Genomic DNA, 25,272 nt, shown 5'->3' with positions numbered 1-25,272 from the left:
CTGCAATAGGGTGACTGGTGCTGTATAATAAGTGAGGATGGTATATTAATGCAATTGTTTAATTTCTGATGGTACTTGTACATGCTGAGGGTTCCACAAAGAAGCCAATTCTCCGGATCAGCCTAAAAACAAAGCTGAGGGAGTTCATATACTTACATGCGCTCCTGTGCTAACTCCTAACAACAGCCTTTTCCCGCAGAAGTAAGCTTTCATCAACTAAAGAGACAGTGGCTGTTCTGAAGATGTTGTGGTGCAGGTACACAACTGGCAAGCAGAGGGTAACCACTGTACTTTGTGTTGTGTCTTCCAAGGACTTGATCTGGAGGACCAGTGCTACTTGTGTTTTCAGGAGATAAAAATCTGACACAGAACTGAAGATGTGACACTGCTGCTGTATATTTTGACTGGACAGCAAATGGATTACTTTGGGAAAGCCTCTATTTCAGCAGTAATAAGAACCTAGATTTTGACTTTGGTTCTGAGGTACAGCCCAAGTTCAAACACTCATGCACAAGCTTCTTTTTGCAGTCATGGATCATTCCATTGAAGTAAATCCTGACTGTAGCAATACATTAAAGAATAAAGCATTAATAAAAAGCCAGATTTTGAAAGTTGTTGAGCTTTAGCTCCATTTGCCTTTACTTCTTGAGCCTTTTGGATCTCTCTCCTGCCAGTGCTTGGTTTCCATAGAACAAATAAGTTTTTCAGTATCTGTTTTTTTTAAGAGCGAGCCCTGTGCCCTGATTATTTCTCAGTACTTGGGAGCCTGGTGTGAGAACTTCCTGTGGCTTCCTTTAGCAGTGCTGTAAGAGTAGCAGAGTGTTTCACAAACATCAGCAAGTCAGGGTCCAGTTTTTCACTTCAAAGCTCTTATTTTGCAGCGCTGTTTCCCATTTGCAGCTGAGAGCGCCAGGCACATCTGGAAGGTACCTTAGGTGTCTCCAGCTAGGGGAGCAGAAAGTGAAACAGGCTGCAGTCACTCACAGAAAGTTTGGTGTCAGGGAGTTCTGTGGCACTGGTCTTTGTGACCAGTACCGGAATAAAATCCTTCCCCGAGTTGGCATCGTACCATTTCAGGCAACACAGACATTATGACAGAAGATGAAGCTTGACATTTAGAAATCTGCACTGTATTCTTGATTCCACAATGTGTTTGCTAGTGCTGATCCCTCTGCATTCTTCAATTTTGCCAGTCTCTCACTAACGCTGGAAATAAGAGTAGCTGTCAGGCCCCACAGTGCCTAGCCCGTTCCAGTAGTGAGCACACGTGGGGATTTAGTATAAATTTTAATCTACATCCAGTCTTCAACAGCCAAGGTCTTCATTTGGTTTCTCAGTTTTATCCCTGCTGACTGTTCTGTGCTCTTTGCCCTCCGCAGCAATCTCTTTCCCATCTTCTTTCTGGCTCACATTTCCCCCATTTCTTTCCCGTCCTCCAGCTTCCCCCCCATCTGTCTACTGTGGTGGTGGGCAATGGGGAGGAAGCAAGAACTCTCCTTCGGCTGGGAGCTCAGGCCAGCACTGGGAACACACCGCTGCTTCGGTTACACACGGCAGGAGGAAGCCAGGAACACAGCTTTCATTTTAAGCACTGCTGAGCCCCTGCCAGTTCTGGGGTTGAGCACGTCCATTCCTTCTTCAGGGAGTTCATCTGGTGTCAGCCCAGAACACAGCTTGGCATCTACGAACAGCGGGCTCATGTGTTCACTTTGCAGCAGCCGCAGCAGGAGATTCTGAGAATTAGCAAAGCATTTCTGCTGAAAGCTTTCCAAATGGTGGAAGTCGGCCCAATATAGATATCAAGCACGGAAAATTTCAACTCAGTAAAACAGCAGCAGTAAATAGTCATATGTGAACAAACAGCGATACTTATGTGTGAGCAATGCTGCTCACCACTCCAGCAGTAGAGAGGGGACAATTTCACTGCCGATTCGGAATGATTTTATGGAAAGAATGGATCTGTTCATTGATCGTTTCCCTCATTTATTACACAGCTACATAAAAGACAGTCCTGAACCAGGTTAGCTTCCAGTATGAAATTAAGGCTTGCTGTTTATTTTCAAAGCAATTAATGTGGGGGCATCTGGGACTGACTGAATTTTATCATCTCCACTCAGCTTGTTCCCAATGCATCACATTTTTTACAGGGTTTACTGTTCATACTCCTTATGGCTCAAATTTCAACCATATTTTTCAGCATCACTGTTCTTATCACCTACCAGACAAGTTTTGCAATACACAGGACAATATAAAAAGGATTCTTTACCCACACACAAGCACACACGTACTAAGGACTTGATAAAATCTGGATCAGCAACAGCCAGAATTACTTGAAATCAAATCCTAACAAAAGTCTTGATGGGACACTCAAACCTGGTTAATCCAAAACACTTTGCAAACTATTTTTATTCAAATTAAAAAGACTCAGGTAAACAAAGTGATGGTACATACATGTTATAAACCTGGTTAGCAGCTCAACCTTCAGGAGTACAAGATCTAATGAAAACCCAAGCATGGATTAACCAGGTCCAAAAACATACGCTGAAACAAAAGTCACCAACATCAACATTTTGAATTTTTACACAAATAGTCAATTTTCTCATGGAAGGGAAGGACTGAGGAAGAGAACAAATAATTACTAGTCATCTCCAACTGTTTTATGAAAATACCGGTCCTAGATTAATCTATTTTCCACTCTCACAGAAGCCAACCATTTCCCATACATACTTTTATTTTAATATGAAAGTTTTGTTTACGCCAGTACAATGAACGGCAGTGGAAAACAAATGAGGGGTTCAAACACCCACAAAGAGAGAAAAAGACAGACAGACATGTCTTTTTTTTTTAAACCAGAGTCAGAAAACAGTTTCTTTTGCTGGTTTTGAGTTCTAGACTGTAGCCATTAAATCCTAAATTTTACCGCAATCGACTGAAATGCCTCCAATATACAGAGACATGATTTTGAAATAAATAAACAAAGCTTAAAATAATGGATGAGGGCCAGCCCAGTGGCTTAGCGGTAGTGCTCTGCACTGCCTTGCGGGAGGACCCAGGTTTCGTTTGCACTTCCAATCTCTTGCTCCTGGGCCGGGAAGGGCAGTGAAAGTAGGGCTTCAGCTGCTCGAGCAGGAGAGAGCCAGTGCTGCAAATGCTCATCACTGGCCTTCAGATAAATTAAACATCTGAGTTATACAGGCTCCAAAGGGAGCCCCATCCAGTCCTCAAAAGAAAATAAATAAAACAATAACTTAACTAAAATCCATCCCAGGTTCTTTGGTGTAATTTTTGTTAATGCTGAGAAGTAGTAGAATCTGGTGGTGTATCAGCACAATCCATGATAGTTCCAAATACTCAAAAACTAGGATTTGCTGCCTGATCCGCTTCAATGTCCCGTCTTTGTGGCTAAAAATGGCAAAGCCTATGGTAATTTAAACACATTTTAAGATGATACTGTATATATGGGAGTGGTCTAAGACTATTCAGTTTCTACTTTATTAAATAAACTTGGTAATTCACAAAGGCCAGTAAAGAATTTCTGTACCACAGGTGTGCTACTTGTAAAGTTCAAATTTGTAATTTCCCTATATGTTGCTTAGCTCCATTTTCTTCACATCCATTGCACATCTGACCTAACTGTCCTTAAGTGCCTATTTGTAATTACATGGTTTTCTGTGCAATGCCTGGAGGATTGCAATAGGAGAGGGAGAGGAATTAGCCAGTAAAATTAAGTAACGGTTTATACTTGCATGTCACTTCCCTCATCAGTATTAATTACATCAGCAAAACAGAACCCAAGATATCCAGTATCTGAAGAAAAGTACTTAACCTTCTGCCAAATGTACTCAAATAAAAATGTTCTGTGCTATTAGACTTTAAAAAACATTTCCACATGATGAACGTCTCTAGCAGTAAGATGAAAGCGTATCAGTAAATCAGTTCTGGACTGAGTTGCAGTGACCATGTTCCTGCCAACATTTTTTTCAAATTAATAGTGTTTTCCCAGTTACTTAATGCAACCCAGAAGTATTAATTCTTTTTCTCCAGTTAAGTACATGAAAGGATTTACCTTTAAACAAACAGCTTTGCAGTCCAAAAGGTTGGTTAGTTACGAGGACAGGTGGGTCTCTAGCAGAAGGCAGTCACAACCTTGAAATTTGGCAAGAAGAGTCTATCGCTACCTTACTTCTCTAAAAAAAAAAAAAGAAAAGAAAAAAACCCCAAACCCTCTGAAGACTGCAATGCAAGTACTCTATTTCTCCAACGTAGTAGGTATGCTGAGCTTACACATACCATACAGTAGTATTTTACTTGAAGTATCAAATTTCTCAAATTTTGCACTGCAAAACTTTCATTAAGGTGAATCAATACATTGAAGAAAGCATACAAAAATGTCTTACAATGCCCAATCATTACCAGGATATGTGTGAATTTAAAAACATCACGTTACTTCATTAACAAAACAACTCGACTTTCCTTCTCCTCTAACTTACCTTCCCAGACCTGAGCTGGTTCAAAGTTCTGCGTGCCTTTCCCACATGCCCACAGAATTGTTTAGGAAGGAAGCTTCCCCTTCCCACTGCTCGGGGTTAGGGACATCACAGAACTCCCAAAGCAGGTCATGGTAGAGGCAACATTTCACCTTCTAAGGGCATGCCAACATATGTATTCTGTTACTGATTTAGGATCACAATGGCCTTGGCTACACAATTAAATAACTGGACAGGATTGGACAACGTTAGCAGTCAAGACACCCTTGTCCCATCCCCACTAACACTTCCATGATTGCTGTGGCCCACTCAGCTGCCTCGGTATTGACCTGAAATGTCATTTTTCCCTAGCGTCAATGCACATCTTACCTTTAGCTGCTTTTAAGAGATCCTCCCTGTTCACATCCAAGCGAGATTTCTGCTGGAAGCGGCTAGCACACACAAGCACATGTACACACATTCTTCTAAGATGTAAACTATGACTAATTTCACATCCCATTGTACCAATCTGTAAATACTTTGTTTTCTTTTTTCTTCTTTTATATAAAAACAATGGCATCAGATTCTCAGCAATAAAGTATAAGACAGATGAATCCTTGACTACACTTAACCCATTATGAAATCGCCTTTCAAACAAAGGAAACATATGCAAAAATCCGTGTATTTGATAAAGTCAACTTAATATAACAAAAAGTGAAATATGCTTATTAAAAGTGTCCTTATATAAAAATGGTCTTGCAATGTACAGTAAAATGCAATACAAATTATTGTTGGTTATCTCTCCCCACCCAGTAACTAAACCAGCTATTGTTCCACAAAACTCCTTATATGCCGGTATCAAAGAAGCAATTATGCGACTAAACATTTTCTATGTTGTATGCCTGACGGATATTAAGGGTGTCTCGTAGCATCAAGTCTCGCAGACGCCATAATGCATCGGCCATTGTGGTATGAGCCCCTTTACTTTTCAACCAGTGTGAAGGGAGCCGGCTCTCTTGTTCTTTTGATAAGTGGACATCTCGTCTTCGTGCTGGAAGGTCAAGAAATGGTCCAATTATCTACTGGCTTTGATATTCACAATTTTTCTAGAAAAAATATAATTCTACAGTATAATTTTTACCCCTAGTATTTAAGCCCATACAATTGATGCTTAGATTTATACATCACTGATGGCTGATAACATACATATTCCCAATCTGTTGATTTGTTTTTAACAACTAATTGCACGTGTACATTTTATTAAGCAGCAGATTTATTTAGCATTTCCCATAAAAGCAAAAAATATTAATGGTTACAAAGAAGTGTGTTCTGTCTGGAAACCTCCCACTCTGTATCAAAAGCCTTACCTGCAAGGGTCTGGTCCCACTTGCTAATACTATTTGATTCAGCACTAAGCCCCTCGATATATTTCAGATAGGCTTCAGAATGAAGAAGCCTCTGTGTCTTTGGTGGAGGGGAGACGAACATGGGAGTTGTGGGCTGCTGCATAACTGGCTGACTTGCTGGGCTCTGGCCAGGATACGGAGGGGGTGCCTGCTGTCCTGGGGGGCCAAGGATTCCTATCTGCAATGACAAAGCAAGGGAGAGATCACATTTGGGGGAACTGCAGGGAAGCCGCTTCACATCTGTGCATCAGGTCATCCTCATACAATGGAGCTTCAAAACAGGTTACGAGCAAAGGCATAAGGAAATTTCCCCAGAAGACATGCACTTCAGCCAGGGCTAGCTGTTGGGGTCACTGAGATGCACAGAGGGAAGAAGTGAAAACAAACTATATTCATATTTAACAGACAACATTGCTCATATTTCTAATCTATGTAAACATATTCTCATTATTATCACAATTTCTCCTCTCTCCTGTTACCCTTAATTACTCCTTTTGCCTCCTTTTTATTTCATGTTTTCTCTAATTTGATCATAAACAGTGTGGTCTGTGAAGCGCAGGGTTTATCTCAAACACCTAATCCAAACTGACCATGATCCTTGGACAACTGGAATATTTCCACACAATAAACGCTAATCGATATCAGGGAAAAATCGAGGCACAAAAAAAAAAAATCATAGTCACACAGAAGAATTCACAGCATTGTGATTAAGTAGCAGTAGTGAGAACTCTCAGCACAGATACCCTGTGGTCTGGAATAACTCAATGTCATGACATACTTTACTACTTTCTCACACAACTTGTGGTTTTCTTTACACCCACTAGCCAAAATCACATTTCTCTTCATGATGCAAAAATTTAGTCAAGAAAATTTGAAATGTGCTGAACACTTCATCTGTATTAATCACTGAGAAGGAACAACAGATGATCATCACCATTATCCAAATTCACAAATCGTGAACTTCCAATGAACATCTGCTTCATCACTTTGTGAAATACGGGAGGAAACAAAATAGTTTTTACCCATGGACAGCATCCTCTCTGCATTGCCAAAGCATGCAAAACCTAAGTTATCAGCAAAACAAAACAAAACAAAACACTGTCTTGCTTATACTGCAGAAGTTATCCCACGGGGCTGAACTTAATTAGCCTAATAACAATTCAACCAAGAAATGCAGACTTACACTCAGAGTGTAAGGTTCTAAATACATCAGTGTACATTTGGTTTATGTTCTCCCTGGGAAAGGCTATGTGCATCCCTACATGTCTTAACTGAGATGTTGTTTAAATGCTAATTTAAATGCTAATTCAGAGCCTTAGAGCCTCACAAATAATGCAAAAATGACTCACCTGCTGTCCAAAAGGACTTGCTCCAGGTGCCGGAGTGCCTACCATGGGGGACACATTTTGGCCTATTACACCTATATTCCAAAATATAAAATAATTAGCCTTATTTCAGAGCGGTGACAAATACCTCTTTGGTCTTCTATAGTAAAAATTTATACTTTGCTATCATTGCTCAAAGCTATTTTAAGCAGATGTATGACATTCAAGTATACCCCTCTCCCCCAATAAAAAAAAAACACTTTAGAAGTTTCTGAATGAAAAAAAAAAAAGCCAACATGACAACTACCAAACATTGATATGTGCCCTGTTGAAGTAATTTAATTAAAGAAATGCAAAGTGAATAATTTTTGGTTTTTAGTTTTTTTTCATGTTGCTTAGTGACTGCCTGACTAAATCTTTTCATTCATAATATACGCCTTTGGCTTGACACGATCTTCCTGGAATCCTTTAAGAAAGGAAATGCTGATTTGCTTTAGCTACGCTGAACGTTTCCTTGTGTTCAGTTTTATAAAATGCGTTCACAGCAGGAGAAAATCCAAGCCATTGCACAAATTCTGTTAGATCTCACTAATATAAAACACAACTTGCAGGTTAAATAGTCTTATATATGAGATTGATGAACATTTGAAATAAATTTCAAAAAAATAAAAACTGTTAGTTTTTCTCAAACATATTAAGAGGCTTTTCCCTATGCCAGAGTACAACCGGTAACACCCATGTCAGTCTTACATATAAAAATTTACAAATCTAAATGAGAGTTGTGCAGTTCCTGATATTTTACATACAGATGCTTCAGTCTGAAAAATTAAAGTTATGCATGCTGCTGCTTTTCTTTCTGTTTATGCCACTTCTCATATTCATTCATTGGAAAAGCTGCAAACTGCCTACACTATTCCTGAGGGTTTAATTTGCATGCAGATTTCTGTATCAGTGATCAAAAGATGCGCCACTGCATTTCGCACACTAAATCATACTTCGAATGCATTTGCCATTTGATGACAGCCCCCATTTTAAATGCATCTGTGCTAATAGCAAGTCAGAAGCTGGGAAAAATACTGACAATACAAGTTGTGGAATATGGCACGGATTTTTTTTTGGTACAAAGCGAAGAGGTCTGGAGGAGGGCACCCTCACCTTACCAGCATCAGAGCATGGCTTCACCCTTCACCCACCCAGCCCCATTTAGCACCACCTCAGGTGTGGTCCTCCCTTCCCAGGCATTACTTTTTTCCCTAATCCATACCCTCTCAGTTTTAAACACCATACACACAGACCACTTCTCCAGTGGGAAAAACCTCTTTGAAGAGATTCGTTGTCCTGGATTCACCTCCCAAACGTTTGTGTTGGCTGATGTGTGTAAATGTCACTGCCTTGGTGAGTCAGAGAGAGGCTCACAGACACACAGCTGTTTTCCTCCTCCCTCAACGTGACATTATGGTGAATCTTATGCACCAGTGAAACTGCATACCTAATACTGATGGATTTAAAAAAAACACAAAAAAAACCCAAAATAAACCCCTCCAAAACAATTTACATACAGATAAAATCTTAACAGAGCTTCTGATAAACACAGTTGCAAGTGGGGTAGGGGGACGCAAACAAGACCACTTTTGTCCACAGCTTGTTTAACTGCTGAACATATGGGATGCACATCATTTAAATAAGCACGTGAGTTATCAGAGGTAAAAACTAAAAGAATCAGCAGAAAACAGGATGAGAGGGCACATGAACATTTTTCCCCATAATGGGGACACGTTAATGGCATTAACACTGGAGAAATGGTTTTGATTCATTCAGCCTCACTTTTCATCAGAAGCGTGGCAAAAAAAAAAGCAAACATGTAGTAGACACACTCTCAAAAATCAATTCAAAATTTGGCCACTATAGTATACCGAGTTCACCTTATTGCCAAATTTTTCCAGCTACTGTTCTATCAACAAGGTTTAACCTGAACACTGTTTTATAGTAACACGTGTCAGTGCCCCAGTGGCCAAGGGGTCTTACATGACCAGGTTCATTTAAGCGCAGTCTGACTACTGATAAACATCAACATACTGAAAAAGAGTTTGGTAAGGAAAAAGAGCAATACATTTCATTTATAAGTCCACTTTAAATAAGAAAAGGAGGAGTGGAAAGATGCTGTTGAAACGACATAAGGATATGAATAGGCTGGATTTCAGCTTTTCAGGCCTCTGATAAACTCAAGCACAATTGTCAGGTTTTTTGGTTGGAGCAAAACTGCTGCTGGAGCAGCATCACATTTCTCCAGTAACCTTTTGCTGCTGGTTTACTGGACGTGCTGTTCTGTCAACGTTTTGCATATACCTCATATATTCAGCAGTGCATTGTGTGTGCTGCAGCTAAACAAACCTGCAATGCTCAGAAACAAAAGCTATGACCAAAACAAGCTGCAGATAATTTCTGTAATAACTGGTTAAACGGCAAGTACATGACAATGAAAAAAGGAGCGAATGAGGATGACATTCTTACCGGGTGGTGGGATGCCTGGGATGCCTGGCATACCTGGCGGAAGTTGGTGGGGTGGAGGCACCCCTGGGTGAAGTGGCTGCATGCTGCCCATGCTAACAATGCCATCAACTGGGCCCTGCAAAGGTGGCAGCACCGGTGGATAGCCACTTATCATGCCTTGAAGGACACAACAAATTTCAAACATGCATCAATAACATGCAATATGATCTACACAGTAAGACATGCACTATCCACAAAAAAAAAAAAAAAAAAAAAGGAAAAAAGCACCTTTAGTACAGCAAGACGATACTACAATTAGTATCTTGCAAAAATGAACAAAAATTAAAACTTTAAAAAAAGTTATAAATATGAAACCCTATACTTTTGATGAATTAGTATTTAGTGTACTTATATGTTTCCCATGGGGCAATAAATGCTGAATATTCAGATATGTTAACACAAGGAATAAATTCAGCCACAATTAAATGTTACTAATGCAAGCAATTTTAATACAGCTTAAAGCTCTGCCATCTGCATACAGATTGCAAACACAACACTACACAAGGTCCATGTACAGCCCTGCTACGTGGGCTAGCTCAGAGACCAAACCCAACTGGAACAAAAATTAAAACCTATACGTTTTTCTGCAGTGCATATGCAAAATTAACACACAAAAGCCCTACAACATTCGCATATTTAAAACTAATGGCAGTGACAGGGGTGATTTTTATTAAACCATCTCCAGTATAAACTAAGGAAGTAACTCAACTTTTAAACCTGACAGCACTGGATGTGCTGAGCTGCAGTGACTTACATTCACGGTACTAGACTGAAGTAAACGGACTTGCAAGGAGCACCTGCAGTCCCTCACAGAATTTCACTAACAGTGTTTTCAAGGTGTCTTTATAGGAAAATCAATGATATGACAAAGACGATATCGTGCTGCTGCTCATAACTTTAGTTTTCTGCATGTGACGGAAGACAATTCAGAGCTTATTCTGGTTTTGGCTCAGGTTTGTTGCTATCCATGAGGTGGAATCTACACAATATAACTGCACTATCTTTATTAGGTCTTGGAACGTAACTTGCTTGTCCCTCGCCTGTCTTCTAGGCTTTTTAATTGAAATGGATGCATTGTCAGGTAACCAAGGAAAGGTGTTGGAAAGACAATGAAAAGATGACAGAGGACAGAAGCAGGTCTAGAGAGATGAGGTAAGTTTAGAAATGCAAAATTGCTGGGGTTTCTACAGTCCAAGAAATTACCTGCTGAGTCTTTGCCACACTCCCAGTAACTCTCAAAAGAAATGTTCAGAACAGGGATTTCTAGAATAAGACTGGCTAAAAACTCACACCAGCTCTGACTGAAAACAAACCTGTCATGAGCTCAGGATTGAAACAGATCCAGTAGCTCCAAAATACAAGCTCTATCTGTCACCTCCTCAGGAAGAGTTACAAAGGTGAGAAACCTGAAATTCCAAAAGCTTCACATAGAGCAAACAATGAGAAAATAAAGAACTGATCTCCCTCAAACCTTCCTTTTTCTACAGGACACCTAGATTGACATTATTAAAAAGGTCTTACGTACCTATTTCAAATATCTGGAAGCTCATCTGTACCTCTTTATTAACACAGCAAAATCCATATTTCTAATGGAAAAAGCAAAAGAAGAGAAACAACAAAAGGATCCCTAGAATAAAGGGCTTTCACTGTAGCTACTGCCTGGTACTTCCAGTGCACCCCAAGCTGCAATCAAGTCTTAAAAGCATTTACATACACTTATGAAGTTTTAAAACAAACAAAGCAAAATAAGACAAAAACCTCCGATGAAATAAACCCATATTTATCAATCATGAAAGCTCATGTCTATGTTTCCAAATAAAATACTCACTCAACAACTGGCTGGATTAATAAAGTTGTCGTCAAATCTCCATGAGAAATCAGTTCTTGTAGCTCATCACAAGGTTATAAGAGCAGCCACTTTCATGTATGAATTACCACTTCGATTTTAAACTAGTAAACATGGGGAAACTATTTTCAGCTCCCACAGCTGTGATTTATGAGGTCTTTCAAATTACTCATTCTCCCATTTTTTACTATACCAATGTAAGATTAAATAAACTTTTTTAATGCCTAAATTTACAAGAAACTAGAGCACTGCGCACTAAGAGAAATGCATCTCAGAAGGTATCCAGATTCCTTGGACCCATGGGCTATAAAGAAGTTGTCTGAACTTCTGCAATGGAAAAGTTCTCTGAACTAGAGAAAAGCAATCAAATGATGGAGGAGTATGTGAAAGAGGTCTCAACAGAAGAAGATACTTCTAAGTAAGACTTGTGGAAACTAAAAGATGAAAGACTGTTTTTAACATGGGCCACAAAAATAGAAACAGTTTAAAAAGATCCACTTGATCATCCACTTTAAGGAAGTATTTCACAATGTCAAAGTGAAAAGACTTCAATGTCTAACCACTTGAATAAGATGATGGTCTTAAACACAGGTGTGCTTTTGAGGAGGCTGCCGCAGGAAATAAGTTAGCATGTGTAGTTTGCAGAATGCACATTTCTGGAAAACTTTTAAGAAAGTGTTAGTAATAAATATTACTGCCCATCAACACCTACCTCCAAAAAATTGGAAAAGTGACTCAATGCCAAAAAAACAAGAACCAAACCAAGAAAACACAACCACAAGAGGATGACACTTCTATATATTCTGTATTGAAGCAGTTACTCATAAAAAAGATCAGCACTGGAGAACTCTTTTTTTTTTTTCCTTACTATATGCACAGATATGTGTACACACACACACAAACACACGCCAACTGCAAATTGTTGAGAGGAAAATTATCAAGAACAAAGTGAAAAAAAAAAACAAAAGAAAAATGCAATTCAGCATAAACAAATGCTTTGTAATCTGGAGACCATGAAGCAAATAAGGAATGTGCCTTCACTTTCAATATCCATGCAGCCTATTTACTGAAAAGCGATTTAGAGATCGTGATGAAAAATGCTTGTTTGTCAGTTCTAAATATGGCCACAGCCTGTGAGACGGGAAAGAAAGAAAAATGACAAAAGAATAAATGGAATAATTGGAATGCCTTATGGGAAAGTTAAAAAAACCCTCAAAACTGAAAACAAAAAAAACCCCAAATACTCATTTTTACCTACTTGGCACTATTTTGATCTTCACTGAAGTACTTTAATTATTTTAATGAGAAATGGGGGAAAGAAAACAACCTATCAGGTCACATCTAATTCATTTTCTCACTGACGTATGGCTGATTCCCATACAAGAATCTCCAGTGGATTACATTGTCTTCAGATCTGATCCTGAAAATACTTACACTGAGCATACTCCCTATGAACTCAAGTCTGATTATGACTGGTAACGAGCACAACACCCAGCAACAGGGACCTCACGGAAGAGCTCTCCAAGCTCACTTCTATTCTGTAAATCACCTGATAAAACCAGCAATGCTGGCATTTTGTATTTGTTTCTGCGATGGCTCTAGATTCTAGTCTGCTCTGCTTACCAGCGTCTCATCAGCAATTCTGTAAAGCTTTTGCTTGGATTTAAAATCCGTTTTGGATTCTGTTTGCCTCTCACCTTCCTGACAATAAAGAAAAATAAATAATTTGCCTCCTACTTTACCACTTCCACTGACGCTGCATGCACTAGAAGAGTATTTAGCTCACTCTCCTCCTGCCGTAGAAGGGCTAAACGTGACCTCTGCAAAGCAGAGTGAATAAACACTACTGCACACAAACAGAACAGAACTACTGCACAAGGACCCTCTTGCCCTGCATTTTCAACAGGCTACTCACTACCGGAGCAAGTAACGTGGGACTATCAGGCTACTGCTGCGGTTACGTACACTCATTATGAAGAAAGACTGAAGAGGCTGAGCGTTTTCTTCCGTAAGAACAAAGTGACCCAAGAGAGTGTTCAGAGTTATGAAGGGGGTTGATATAGTGGATGAGGAAAAAATGGTCATAGCTCCTACGTTTTACCTGCAACGGGTGTCAACTGCTGATTGAGCATTCCCATTGGTGTTGGTGGCGGCACCACCCCCATAAGAGCCCCGACAGGAGTGCCTGCCCGGGGGGAGGAATTCTGCTGCTGTGCTGCTCGCTCTCTCTCCTGCTGCTCAGCAACTTTAGCTGCCCGCTCTGTAAAAGTATTTTAGATTTTCAGTTCTGTTTTGTAACCCAGAATTTCAAAATATTATCTGTTCATTAAAAAGGACTAGTCAAACACTGGCATAGCTTAGTCAAATATAAATTAGAACAGATGAATCTTTTTATACAGCATATGATTTGATTTCATGTGGCTGCAGCTAAGACTTTTAGAGAACCTTTCATGAAAAATATTCCACAAAGTTTTATCTTTTTCTTAAAAAAATAAAAATAAATAATAAAATAAAAATTTAAAAAGTCAAAGAACAAATTTGAAAATAACACCAGTGTTACCAACGTGAAGCAGCAGTCCAGCACTAGGCTCGGTCCACACTAGGAAAACATGGCAAAATGTTCCCTCTTTTGACACCACTGGCTCAGCTAAACCAGTTACAGCCAAGGCCAGCAGCTCTCATGTAGACCCACTACCAGCTGCTGCGGGAATTTTTAAGCACCATGTCTCTCAGACATGCCCTAAAGTAAGATGCAAACAGCAGATAGCAGTGCCAGCTGGTGGCCCATTTATTCTTGGGCTCCCCATATATCTGACTACTGATGCAGCTGAGAAGTGGTGGCAAAGTCAGGAAGCATTTGCAAAGTTTCCCTAGTGTAGACAGGTCCTTAGTGTTTGGAACATAACAAGCAGCAGTTTCATGAACCAAAAATATTTTTCTCTGCCTCCTTCTGTTGTTTTCCCCATTTTGATCCCCTTTGAGCTATTATTTCTTTTTCTTTTGCTGAAGATGTCTAACTCACATTGTGCTGCTCACTGGAGGTCATGTGTGTCCTTTGTACGATGAATCTGGTCATTATCTCAATCAAGTTTCTCACTGTGACTGCAAGAACAAAAGATCTACTGCAGGGGTATCTGACCAGAGGACAATTTTATATTAAGGGAGGGGCAAAGGGTCATGGGAAGAAGAAAGAAAAAAAAAAACCCCAAGCAAACAGAAAAAGGAGATATACTGAATGTCCACTCAAGGTGCTTTAGGAGCATGCAAGTTGCTGATTTGTTTACTCTGAACATCGTATCTGACTGACGCAATGAGGAACAACAAAGAATAAATGAACGCAGCATACATCTCCAGCAAATTTTAATAACAGTGAATGCAGGGCTAGAAGTTCTCTTGCAGTTGGTGAAAGATGAAAACTGCCACTAAAACAGCAATCAAGGTCCTCTGTCAAACAAAGGCTAAGAAGTTGTTCATCAAGGAGATTAAGTTACACATCCTGCGAACGTTACTTATTTTCTCTGGTATATGACTTCAAATGTCTATCATGCGTTTGTCTCCTGTCAAACTTGTTTGTGCAGCTTCTAGCAGTACTTCCATACACTGAAAGACCAGTTTCATTTCCAAAGGCATTTCCCTCCTTCTTTTCACTTCTGTCATTTCAGGAAGAGATGACGACGCACAGAAACTCCTATATTTACTACAGGCAACTCATATGCGATCAAGCACGAAATACGGAAGACATTTAAAAGTAGATCCTGAAGCAGAAAAATGAGACAATCCTCTTCAGAGCAGAGCAAGCATTTGGGGTAAAGACAAAGCAGCTGTTCTGACTCTCACCTACTTTTGGCCAGCTGAAAAAAAACGGTCAGACAAAAGCAAAACTTCTGGAGACACTCTGATGAATGAGAAGTTACTGTTCAGCGTTCAGTTTTATCAGACTTTGGAGTGCTGAGCTTTGAAGAAAGACTTGATGTAGGACAGTACTTGAGGTTCTACCTAGTCTCTATCCATGCTGTGACTGCCACAGAACTAAAAGATGAAACAACACTGCCAAAGCAAACTGTAGCAGGTGTCTAAAAGTTCAGCCTTGAGCGTTCACCAACTCAATGCTAAACCCAAATCGTTTAGGCCAGGACTTGAGATCAAACAACACTTCCAACACATCTCGAGAGACAGGAAAGAGACTTTCTGGTTTGAACAGCGCTTTTCCTTAAAACAGGCCTTTACCTCAATCCCATGCATTATTTTATTTTATTTTGAGGAGTTTTCACAGTGCAGTTAGCCATGCAGGCATTTCCAATGCAGCCTATTCTTTGCTCAACTATTGCTAAAAAAACAACTATTACCCTGCACATACATCAGATGAAATTTTCAGTGGGTCAAAATGGATCTAAAATGCAAACTACTTTTTCCCAGAACATGGAAAGGCACTTTTCCACTGAGGTGTCAAACCATGCCTGTTCCCTGCTCCCTTGTGCACATCCACACTAGAGAGCACGTGAACTTTGACTCGTCACAGCGGAAGGAGTTTCTCTCCTTTCACACATGATAAACAAACACAGTTTGGATGCTTTGTAACCCCGTCCCAACCCCTCAAATAAAAGTAAGTCTAGTTCTGGGCAGACACCAAGACAAAGAAACTGCAGCCCAAAACTCAAAAGCTTTGGAAAATTTTAATCGAGAAAGAGGATTAAAATGAAAGCACGTAGGCAATCGTTAACACAGTGGACAGACACTGTTGCTACCGTTAGGTTACAGCTATGTCTTCCTGCAGAAGTGCAAGGTGTCAAGCTGCTCGAAGCTAGGAAGCGATGACATGCTAGCCACCCTACTGCTTAAGAATTAGGCTGTAAGGAGGGATCTGTCAAAAAAAAATACCACGTGCACCTAGAAGGGTGTAAAAGGAAACTACAACAGGAAAAAAGTAAGGCCATAGTATTTTCACAAAGAAAGAGCATTACCATTTTCCTTCACAGCATTTGCAAAGAAAACTTGCACATAGCTGAGTGGTGCTCTATTACTCTCCAGAATTGCAAAGAGATACTACTGCAAATTCAGAAAGGACTGCAGCGGCTGAGGGTGGAAAGTGACAGCATGCAAACTTCTAGTTTGAAGATCAAAGCTGCCTTTTTATGAGTATGCAGAAAATCTATCAAAGCTCTTTTTTTAAAAAAAGCTTTTTAAAATTTAAAAATTTAAAAAATTAAGTTATAACTTAATTGGGCAATAACTTTCTAGGGTGTTGAAACTTTCCTACCCAAAGTAGCATTTTCTTCCAATAAAATTGCAAGAGTTGCTTAAAAAATGGGTTTTATATTGGAAGTGTTGACACATTATTAACGAGAGTAATAACTATGGATGTTAAGCCAAGGTATTTGGCTTGGGTAAGGGCCTGCTGTTAAGGATCAATTGCATTTTATTTTTATCAAATAAAGTTGGAAGGGAGGAAGGGAGAGAACGGGAGAGAGTAAGAAAGGAAGAAGGAAAAGAAAAGAAAGAAGGAAAAGAAAAGAAAGAAGGAAAAGAAAAGAAAGAAGGAAAAGAAAAGAAATAATCAAAATAAAAGAAAAGAAAGAAGGAAAAGAAAAGAAAAGAAAGAAGGAAAAGAAAAGAAAGAAGGAAAAGAAAAGAAAGAAGGAAAAGAAAAGAAAAGAAAGAAGGAAAAGAAAAGAAAGAAGGAAAGAGAGAAAGGTCTAAAGTATCTCATGCCTATGAAATATTCCTAGGTTTTCTTCAGGATATGAAATCTCTCAGCAAAACAGTTACAACAGTTGATTAATACTGAGACTGAACAATAGGCCATATTTACAGTATTATAACAGATTCTGTATCCTTGATTTTATTTTACCAAAGCTTTTAAGTACTCTAAGTACCGTTAATCAAAGAACCTTTTCCTGCTCTGCTGTAAGCCTTCTTACCTGCCGCTACAGCTCTGAAGAGCTTCTTGTCCAAAATTGCCCCCAGTCCTCCTTTAAGGAAACTTTCACAAACCATTTTTCCAACTGACTTCCAGACCAGAGGCTTCATGCCCCTTTACTTCTAATTTGTCCCCATTTTCTTTGTCTTTGTTCATTTGCTTATTTGTGGCAAAGACATTTAAATTATCAGTTGTGCACAACGTAACTTAAACATGCTCTTTGCTCCTTCTTCAGTCGTCTCTCAATATGAACTTCTCTTTAATGTATGTCCAGAACACAAACATAAATGTCTTCTATTAAACCTGTCATCTGAATAACAGTAACGAATGTGTTGAGAAAGACAAAAAAGCAGAAAAGAGTTTAGCAGCTTAGTTTTTATTTACCTTCATATTCTGCTTTCTTTGTTGCTTCCAAGTTTCTCCATTCAGTTCCTACAAGCCTGCTGAGCTCTCCAAAGGAGTAGTCTGGGTGCTGAGCTTTAATCACAGCTCTCATCTCGCTGCTAAATAAGATGTACCCACTCATGTTGATCTTCCTTTTTGATCCCTCCTTCTTGGTGCTGCCCTTAACAGACTTGGGAGTGGACTGTGAGAAAAAGCAGTTATAACCACAAGTGTACAACAGAGAAGCTTCTGGACATACAAAATTCAAAGCTGCCAGAAATAGTATTTTAAAATATTCCTGCATTTCTCTTGAACATATTTGCACAAGGACCATCCAACCTTACAGTCCCTAAAGAGAGACTGCATCTCCTACTGATGCACGACAAGAGCATACGCACACACTTACGAAAAGTACAGAGGCAAAACCAAAAAAAACAAACCAAAAAAACCAAACCAAAACAGAAAACTACAATGTTCTGATGCTTTTAAACCCTTCTAGACAGAATGCTACCTTTATAACCAAGGCTTCAAAAAATCCTCAGTAAGACAACACAGAATGCTTACTATTAGCTGAAATCATTTCAAACTGAACGAGAGGATTAAGAAAGGCTGAGTAGCAAGTAAGTGACTAGTCGGAAGGCCAGAAGAGAATAAAAGTAATTGTGCTATGTCACAGATTTCATCCATTATGCTGTTTAGAAATATTGGCAACACAAGTTGAGTAAAACATTTTATTTGCCACTGGACATTTTAGGGAAATGCTTCCCCATTCCCTCCTGGCCCTTTGCAACCTTTACCCTCCCTGGCTCCATCCTCTACTCTTCTCATCACTAAATGCTCTCTATTTGGCCTGCCAGACTTGCCTTTCTCTCTAGTGCTCACCTCCCATTATGTAAGTAGCCATTTCTCCCTGCAAAACCCAAAGCCCAGCTGCACAACAGGTTCACATCACATGGTATATGTTGATAGGTAACAAAAATTCTGCTCCTTTGCTTCTCCCACCACGAATGCTCCTGTTGAGAGCTCCTTGATGCTTCCAGCCATCAAAAAATTTAACCTATTCTGACAACCACTGAGGTAGCACAGCTGGAACCCCCTTTTTGAAGGCTCCTTCCACCTCTATTTGTCACAGGAGACCATAATTCACCCATACTCTGATCAATAAGGCCTACAAATGTATCATCATGCCAAAACCCTCAAAAGGGCCTTCTCATATCCCGAACATTACAAATTCCTCACATCTTGAAAAGTGTAATTGTTTCCAAATACCCAGTGGGAAAAAACGGAAAGAAAAATATATGCAACTGTTTTCTTCCTATGCTGAAATTCTGGCCACATTACTAACTCCTTCTACTTGCCACTTTAAGCCCCGCAGTTCAACACTCTTCTCTCAGCTGAAAACAAAGCTTCACTAATACCAATACACTTTAAAAGTCTTGCTCATCAATTTAAGCAAGGCACTGCATAAACTGAGGCGTAGTTGTATGTTATTCCAGACTTCACTGTATTAATTTTCAAATGGCAATCCACCCTTAATGTTTTCATTATGAACCTGAAGACAACACTTGTCTTTTTTGGGAGGAAGTCTTCTAGGTTTGTCCCTAAAATGAAGTGAAGAAAACTCCATGCAGGTTCTGGGATGACACACAGGGCATGTACAACTCAGCCTGGCTTCTCAGGCAAGCCCACGTTGGCAGATGGAGAGTTCTCAATTCAGAAACAGGAAAATCTAATGATATATTTGGCCTTTTATACATCTGCACTTAGATAGCTACAAGTTTATCAGACAGTTTTGCAATTGCAGTGCTTGCAACAGTTTCAATAACAGTAATCTAATGTAAAAGCCTACCCATCAGTCTGGAAGAGCAAAGAGGACTTTGAGAACCTCTAAGAATTCTGAATTTGGTTCTTGTATTTTCTGTTCTTTTACATCTCCAATACAACCATTTTTAAATGAACAGAATATTTTCCATTTGAGTCAGATAACTGCATATTCAGTTTTAGATGTGTTAAGAGAAGAAATAAACCAGGACCCCCTTTTATGCCTTTTCTCAGCCATATTGCTAAAGCAAAAAATGAAGTTCCACATGTTTTTCTTTTTTAGGTTTGACTTGATTCACAGCAAACTGCAGCAGGAAGGCATGATCCACCTACTTGTCAAGCCCCACAGTACCACGTATTCACTTGTCTTGACTCGTTTTATCCTTAGGTGTAATAAGAGCTTCTTTGTTATCAGGAGAAAAAAAAAGGTTTAAAAGTTCTGGGGTTTAACAGTTGTTAAATAAAATTCTATACATTTAAGAGAACATGAAGCAAACACATGCCTTTTACCTAGGAACTCTGTTTAAAAAGACACTTTTCACTAGGGACCTAAATAGAACAGATAATCTGAAGAAGAAATTTTATTTCTGTGCTATATTTTAGTTATCGCTCCACCAGAGTTAAATTGTGCTCTGAATGCCAGCTCAGACACAAAGTGCCTTTTCTTTCCAAATCAGCAGTGTGAGGAATCTGCCAGGGCACTTGTGTATCATCATTCACTTCTTAGCATGCATTGCTACTGATCCTTTTCCATTTTCCTTATTTGTTTTTGGGTTTTGGTTTGTTTTGTTTTCCCTTTTTTTTTACTTCAAGGTCTAGACTTCAGAGTTCATATCTGTCTAAAGGTATACACACACATGTTGGATATATCCATTGAGCCTGAATTCTCACCAGTTATCCTGGTCCCATTACAAACAATTAAAAAAAAATAATGCAACTATCAGCCTGGCTTTTTAAAGATATATTATATATTAGTGTTTAAATAAAACTTCTCAAAGAAATCTGAGCAAAACACAGCTATGTAGAAAGACGGAAAGCAAAGGAGATCCAAAGACAGCGAATGCTGAAGAAGGCAGTTTGAGTATGTCTTTAATGTTCAATGATCCCTATTTAAACTGCTTTCAGCAGCTGCCATGCTTAACAATGCTAATATTTTGATTCATAAAAAGTTACTTTCTCCTTCCTAAAGTGTTACATTTGTTGGTTAATACTGGTAACATGCTTTCTATTTGTAATATTCTGTAAGAGTTTTCATGCTACTTATGAAATCCAGCACATTAAAATAAGAGCAGCATGACTACCTTGTACAGGAAAATGTATTTGGTGGTCTGCCTGCATGGTAAAAATCACAATCAAACCAAGCTAAAGCTTTCAATTTCATCAACTCTCTTTCATGAGATCCAAAGACAGTTATTTCTGTCCAGGGGTCACATCCTTTCCTCAGCTACCACTGAGGCTGTCACCTCACAGTCAATGTAATGCAGCAGAAATCCATATTGCTGGTTACAAACGTGTCTGAAACTCCCTCCTGTTCCCAGCAGGTCATTCCCATTGCATCTTTAATGTTGGCATTAGCTTGGATGTGGTAATGCGATGAGACAGATAAAGGGTTTAATCCAGTTGCAAACAAACCTTTTTGGTTAGGTTAATTTCCAGTTAAAGCAGTTCCTCACCCTGCTTCGATACTCAGTAACATAAATGCCAGGGCTTGTGTAAGAAACACAGCAAGAGAGGGAAGGGGGTCCAAAGTCCCCCATTTAAGCCGCAGCAATGACTCATGCTGCATTCAAGCAGCATATAATCACACACAATTCCTCATTTACCTCCTATTCATTTATCAGCAAATTAATACTAAAGCTTTTAGGACATCTAGTTCTTCTAACTTTTTTAACAAGTTCTTATTTCCAAGGAAGAAAGGTAACTCAATGCTAAAAAAGTGATTTTTTTTTCCTTTGAGGATGATATGCACAGCATTTTCTAAAAATGTAGCAAAAACTATAACACCCAATATGCTAGCTTTTTTCAAAATTTAAGAAAAAGCTTAAAAATGGTCATTAGGTAAATTGAGAATTGCAATTAAACCCTTGCATCCCAACTTCATATTTAATACAAGGACCTGATTATTTCTGAACAAGTGTCATAGAAAACCCACTAATTAGAAATAACATTAACATATCATACAAAAATGTACCCTAGAAGATTTTCCTCAACTGAATGATTTCCTTTAAAAATATTTAATGGACTTAAATACTATCACCTGGATATCATATTGGATATGCCAAAACTGTTCTGTGTAATTTATTCCTTAGAGTCATAAACTGAACTATAAATCTCTTCTGTGTATATGTTAAAATGTTACTGGTTTTTTGTTTATTTGGGTTGGGGAAGGAATGTGGAATATAAAGGTTTAAAGTTTCTCAACGAAGATCCTTACCTGTGGTGGAGTATAAGGCATTATATCCAATTCACTAGCTAATGGGGTCTGAAGCTGAGGCATAGAAGGTGTTTCAGTCATATCACCTTCCTCTTCTCCCATCTCTTCCATGTCCTCATCGCCTCCTTCCAACTCCGCAAATTTTGCTTCTAGCTGCTGAATTTTCTTTTCCAGTAGCGGAGATGGTTCCTTCTGAGGAACTATGGGTTTTCTGAAAGGTGGAGGAGGAAGACAAAGAGCAGATAAGAATACACTCATGCTTTATAGAAGATAGCATATATTTTTGAAGAGAAAACCAACTTTTCTTCCTCTATCATCGAACAACGTGGCAATAATAGTGACTCAGGATGCACCTGTGCTTCCTTTCAGAACACTGAGTAGAAACCATTCAGTGTCCATAGACAGTGTTTCATTTCAGTCACTTGTTTGAAGGATTTTTTTTATGAGTTAGAAGGGGATTTCAATGCAGCAAATACTTCATTTCTGCAATAGAAGGCAGTTAACACCAAAACTTCCTTAGATTTTACATTTTACTGAAGTTAGAACTTAATATTTTTATTAATATCAATTTCACCAACTGGAAAGCTATTTGTTACCCATGCTGAGGACTTAAGTATTTTAATGACAACCTAGAGAATATATCAATCTGATAATGTAATGACTTTTACTAAAGTCAGGAGAAGAAAAAGAAAAGATCCACTGGTATTAAGACCATGAAAAGACATGTTATCTGGATTTCTTCTCAAAAGCGTGATTAGTCAAAACTCATCTTCTCCTACAACTATAACTCATGTATGTACTGGGTCTGGCTGGGATGGAGTTAATTTTCTGTATAGTAGCCCATATGGTGCTGTGTTTTGGATTTGTGACAACAACAGTGTTGATAACACACTGATGTTGTAGTTATTGCTGAACAGCGTTGGCATGTCAACAAGGCCTTTTCTTTCTCCCACTCTGCACCGCCAGCAAGGAGGTTGGGGTTGGGCAAGAAGCTGGGAAGGAAGACAACCAGGACAGCTGACCCAAACCAACCAAAGGGATGTTCCATACCATATGACATCATGCTCAGCAATAAAAGCTGGGGGAAAGGAGGAGGAAGGGGGGACGTTCAGGGTTATGGCGTTTGTCTTTCTAAATAACCATTACGCATGCTGAGGCCCTGCTTCCCAGGAAACAGCTAAACATCTGCCTGCTGATGGAAAGCAGTGATTTAATTCCTTATTGTGCTTTGTTTGCATGTGCGGCTTTGCTTCACTTATTAAACTGTCTTTATCTTGACCCAGGATATTTGCCCTTCCAATTTCCTTTTGCCCTTCCAGTTCTCTCCCCCACCCTGCTGCGGAAGAGTGAGCAAGTGGCTAGGTGGGGGCTTAGGTGCCAATCAGGGTCAGTCGACCACAATACAGAAGAGTGCTCAGGTCACCCCCACATTCCCATCACATTTTTACCTAAAATAGTATATTTCATCATCTACAACTTTTGCAGAGAGTGAAAACCTCTTCAGCCCTTTAAATTTCTTCATTTGTTTGTCGCTTTCATTGTAGCGGCTCTCACAAAGAAAAACATCGTTTTCAGAGATTTCTGTTGGTCTGCAGGAGAGGAAGTCTTTAAAGGACAGAACAGCACACTTTCCTGCAGAAATGAAAGAGCTGGGTAAGAAGGTAGCCACGCTTGCAGACATCTTACAGAAAGTGTGAAAACTCAAGTTTTTGGCAGTCTCATAAGTCTGAAAGATTCCCAGTATTTGGCACAGCTACGGAAAATACACCAGTCAATATCCCTATTAAATAATGCCACTCACGAGAAACCTACATGAACTCAATGCAGCTTTTGTACTTTTTTTTAAAGAACAAGAAAACCTGCAAAATAACAAAACCCACGATCACTAGTCAGTTAACTATATTTAGCACAGCATCATAACTACAAAACAAAGTACACGGTCCTCATCTTATGCAACAAACGAAATTTCAACCTCCTTCTGGACCAGCTTTCCAGGTAACACATACTGGAATAATTACATCAATAAGCAAGAATAACAGAGTTTTCTGTTCTCTGGCTGTCAACAATGTTCACTTTGATATCAGACATGAAACTCCTTTACTGCAAGAAAGCTTCCTTATAGTGAAAATCCTCACTACAGGTCCCAAAGACAGGCATACATATCAGAAATGGACTGAATAATCTTTCCTCCCCCACTCAATATGAAAAAAACATACTTGGAATCAAGCCTACACATAGCTATAAATCACTTCAAATTGTGTAGGAAAAGAAAGAGAATGTCCATCGGGTTTAAAGTTGTTAATAATTACCCAAAATGCAAGTCATCGGACAGGTCTCCTCCAAGTTACTCAAAAACACTTCCTTCTTGTAGAACATTTTAGTTGGTTCATGTTCTGTTTCTTCAGGATGTATAAAGATTGGACCAAAGAAATATGCAGCTCCATCTCGCACCCACATCTTTTCAATTCTGGAAAGAAAACCAAACCACTGACATAAAAGAAAGGCCAACCCTCCTATATGAGACAGCTGGACGCACTAGGGTGTTCAGGAAGACTGTCACTAAAAAACAAGTACAGAAGAACAGCCTGTTCCAACTGTACAACTGTAGCACCTTTTTATTAGGCGGCTAAACTTCTGCCTCAATCTATTAAGAGCTTGCAACATTTAGTTTCATTCAGAAGATTTTTTTTCCCCATCCTCTTTTATACTTTTTGCAACAAGCTTGTCTTTTGTCCAAGTTATTTTTATAGACACAAATAAAGAAGTTCCACCTACCTTCCCACCCGAGGTCGCACTAACCCATGTGATTTTATGAAGACACAGTCCCCAACCTTAAGCCACATATCATTGTAGCAGAGCTGTTCGAAGTAATGGCAACCAGGTTCTCCATTGGACATTTCTACTGGAACATCTTCTTTGTCCTGCAGAAGAATATGCATTCAGAAACTTGTGGAAGAAGGAAAACCAAACACAAAACTAAAAAGATGCCAGGTGCAAGTAAAAGACTTTGCTGTTACCAATAACAGGCAAACACTAAACATGCAAAAGTGAGGGGCCAAAGATACCCTCCGTGTGTGTCGCAAGCTTTCCTATTTCACAAAGCTGTAGTTTTGCCAGAACAAT

At 39.2% G+C, this 25,272-nt stretch overlaps 1 protein-coding gene across 17 annotated transcripts in view; it reads right to left on the bottom strand.

Moving 5' to 3' along the window:
* Nucleotides 1-2,021: 2,021 nt before the first annotated feature.
* Nucleotides 2,022-25,272, bottom strand: part of PBRM1 (polybromo 1) — a 67,389-nt gene continuing 44,138 nt past the window's right edge. For 7 of the 17 annotated variants that reach the window (XM_068409033.1, XM_068409039.1, XM_068409034.1 and 4 more), the window contains 10 exons: nt 24,925-25,070; nt 24,459-24,616; nt 23,598-23,781; nt 22,150-22,360; nt 17,895-18,096; nt 13,695-13,853; nt 9,709-9,864; nt 7,222-7,292; nt 5,834-6,050; nt 2,022-5,517 (listed from right to left, as the gene is read on the bottom strand). In XM_068409033.1, the coding sequence (XP_068265134.1) occupies nt 5,345-5,517; nt 5,834-6,050; nt 7,222-7,292; nt 9,709-9,864; nt 13,695-13,853; nt 17,895-18,096; nt 22,150-22,360; nt 23,598-23,781; nt 24,459-24,616; nt 24,925-25,070 (1,677 nt within the window). In that variant the 3' untranslated portion in view covers nt 2,022-5,344. Of the gene's footprint in view, nt 5,518-5,833; nt 6,051-7,221; nt 7,293-8,608; nt 8,693-9,708; nt 9,865-13,694; nt 13,854-17,894; nt 18,097-22,149; nt 22,361-23,597; nt 23,782-24,458; nt 24,617-24,924; nt 25,071-25,272 lie in introns of those variants that run through there. The other 10 variants (XM_068409044.1, XM_068409045.1, XM_068409048.1 and 7 more) reach the window with 5 other exon arrangements.

The sequence above is a fragment of the Nyctibius grandis genome, chromosome 10, assembly GCF_013368605.1.
Source record: "Nyctibius grandis isolate bNycGra1 chromosome 10, bNycGra1.pri, whole genome shotgun sequence".
Classification (NCBI taxonomy): domain Eukaryota; kingdom Metazoa; phylum Chordata; class Aves; order Nyctibiiformes; family Nyctibiidae; genus Nyctibius; species Nyctibius grandis.
This window is presented reverse-complemented; position numbering and strand designations above follow the sequence as displayed.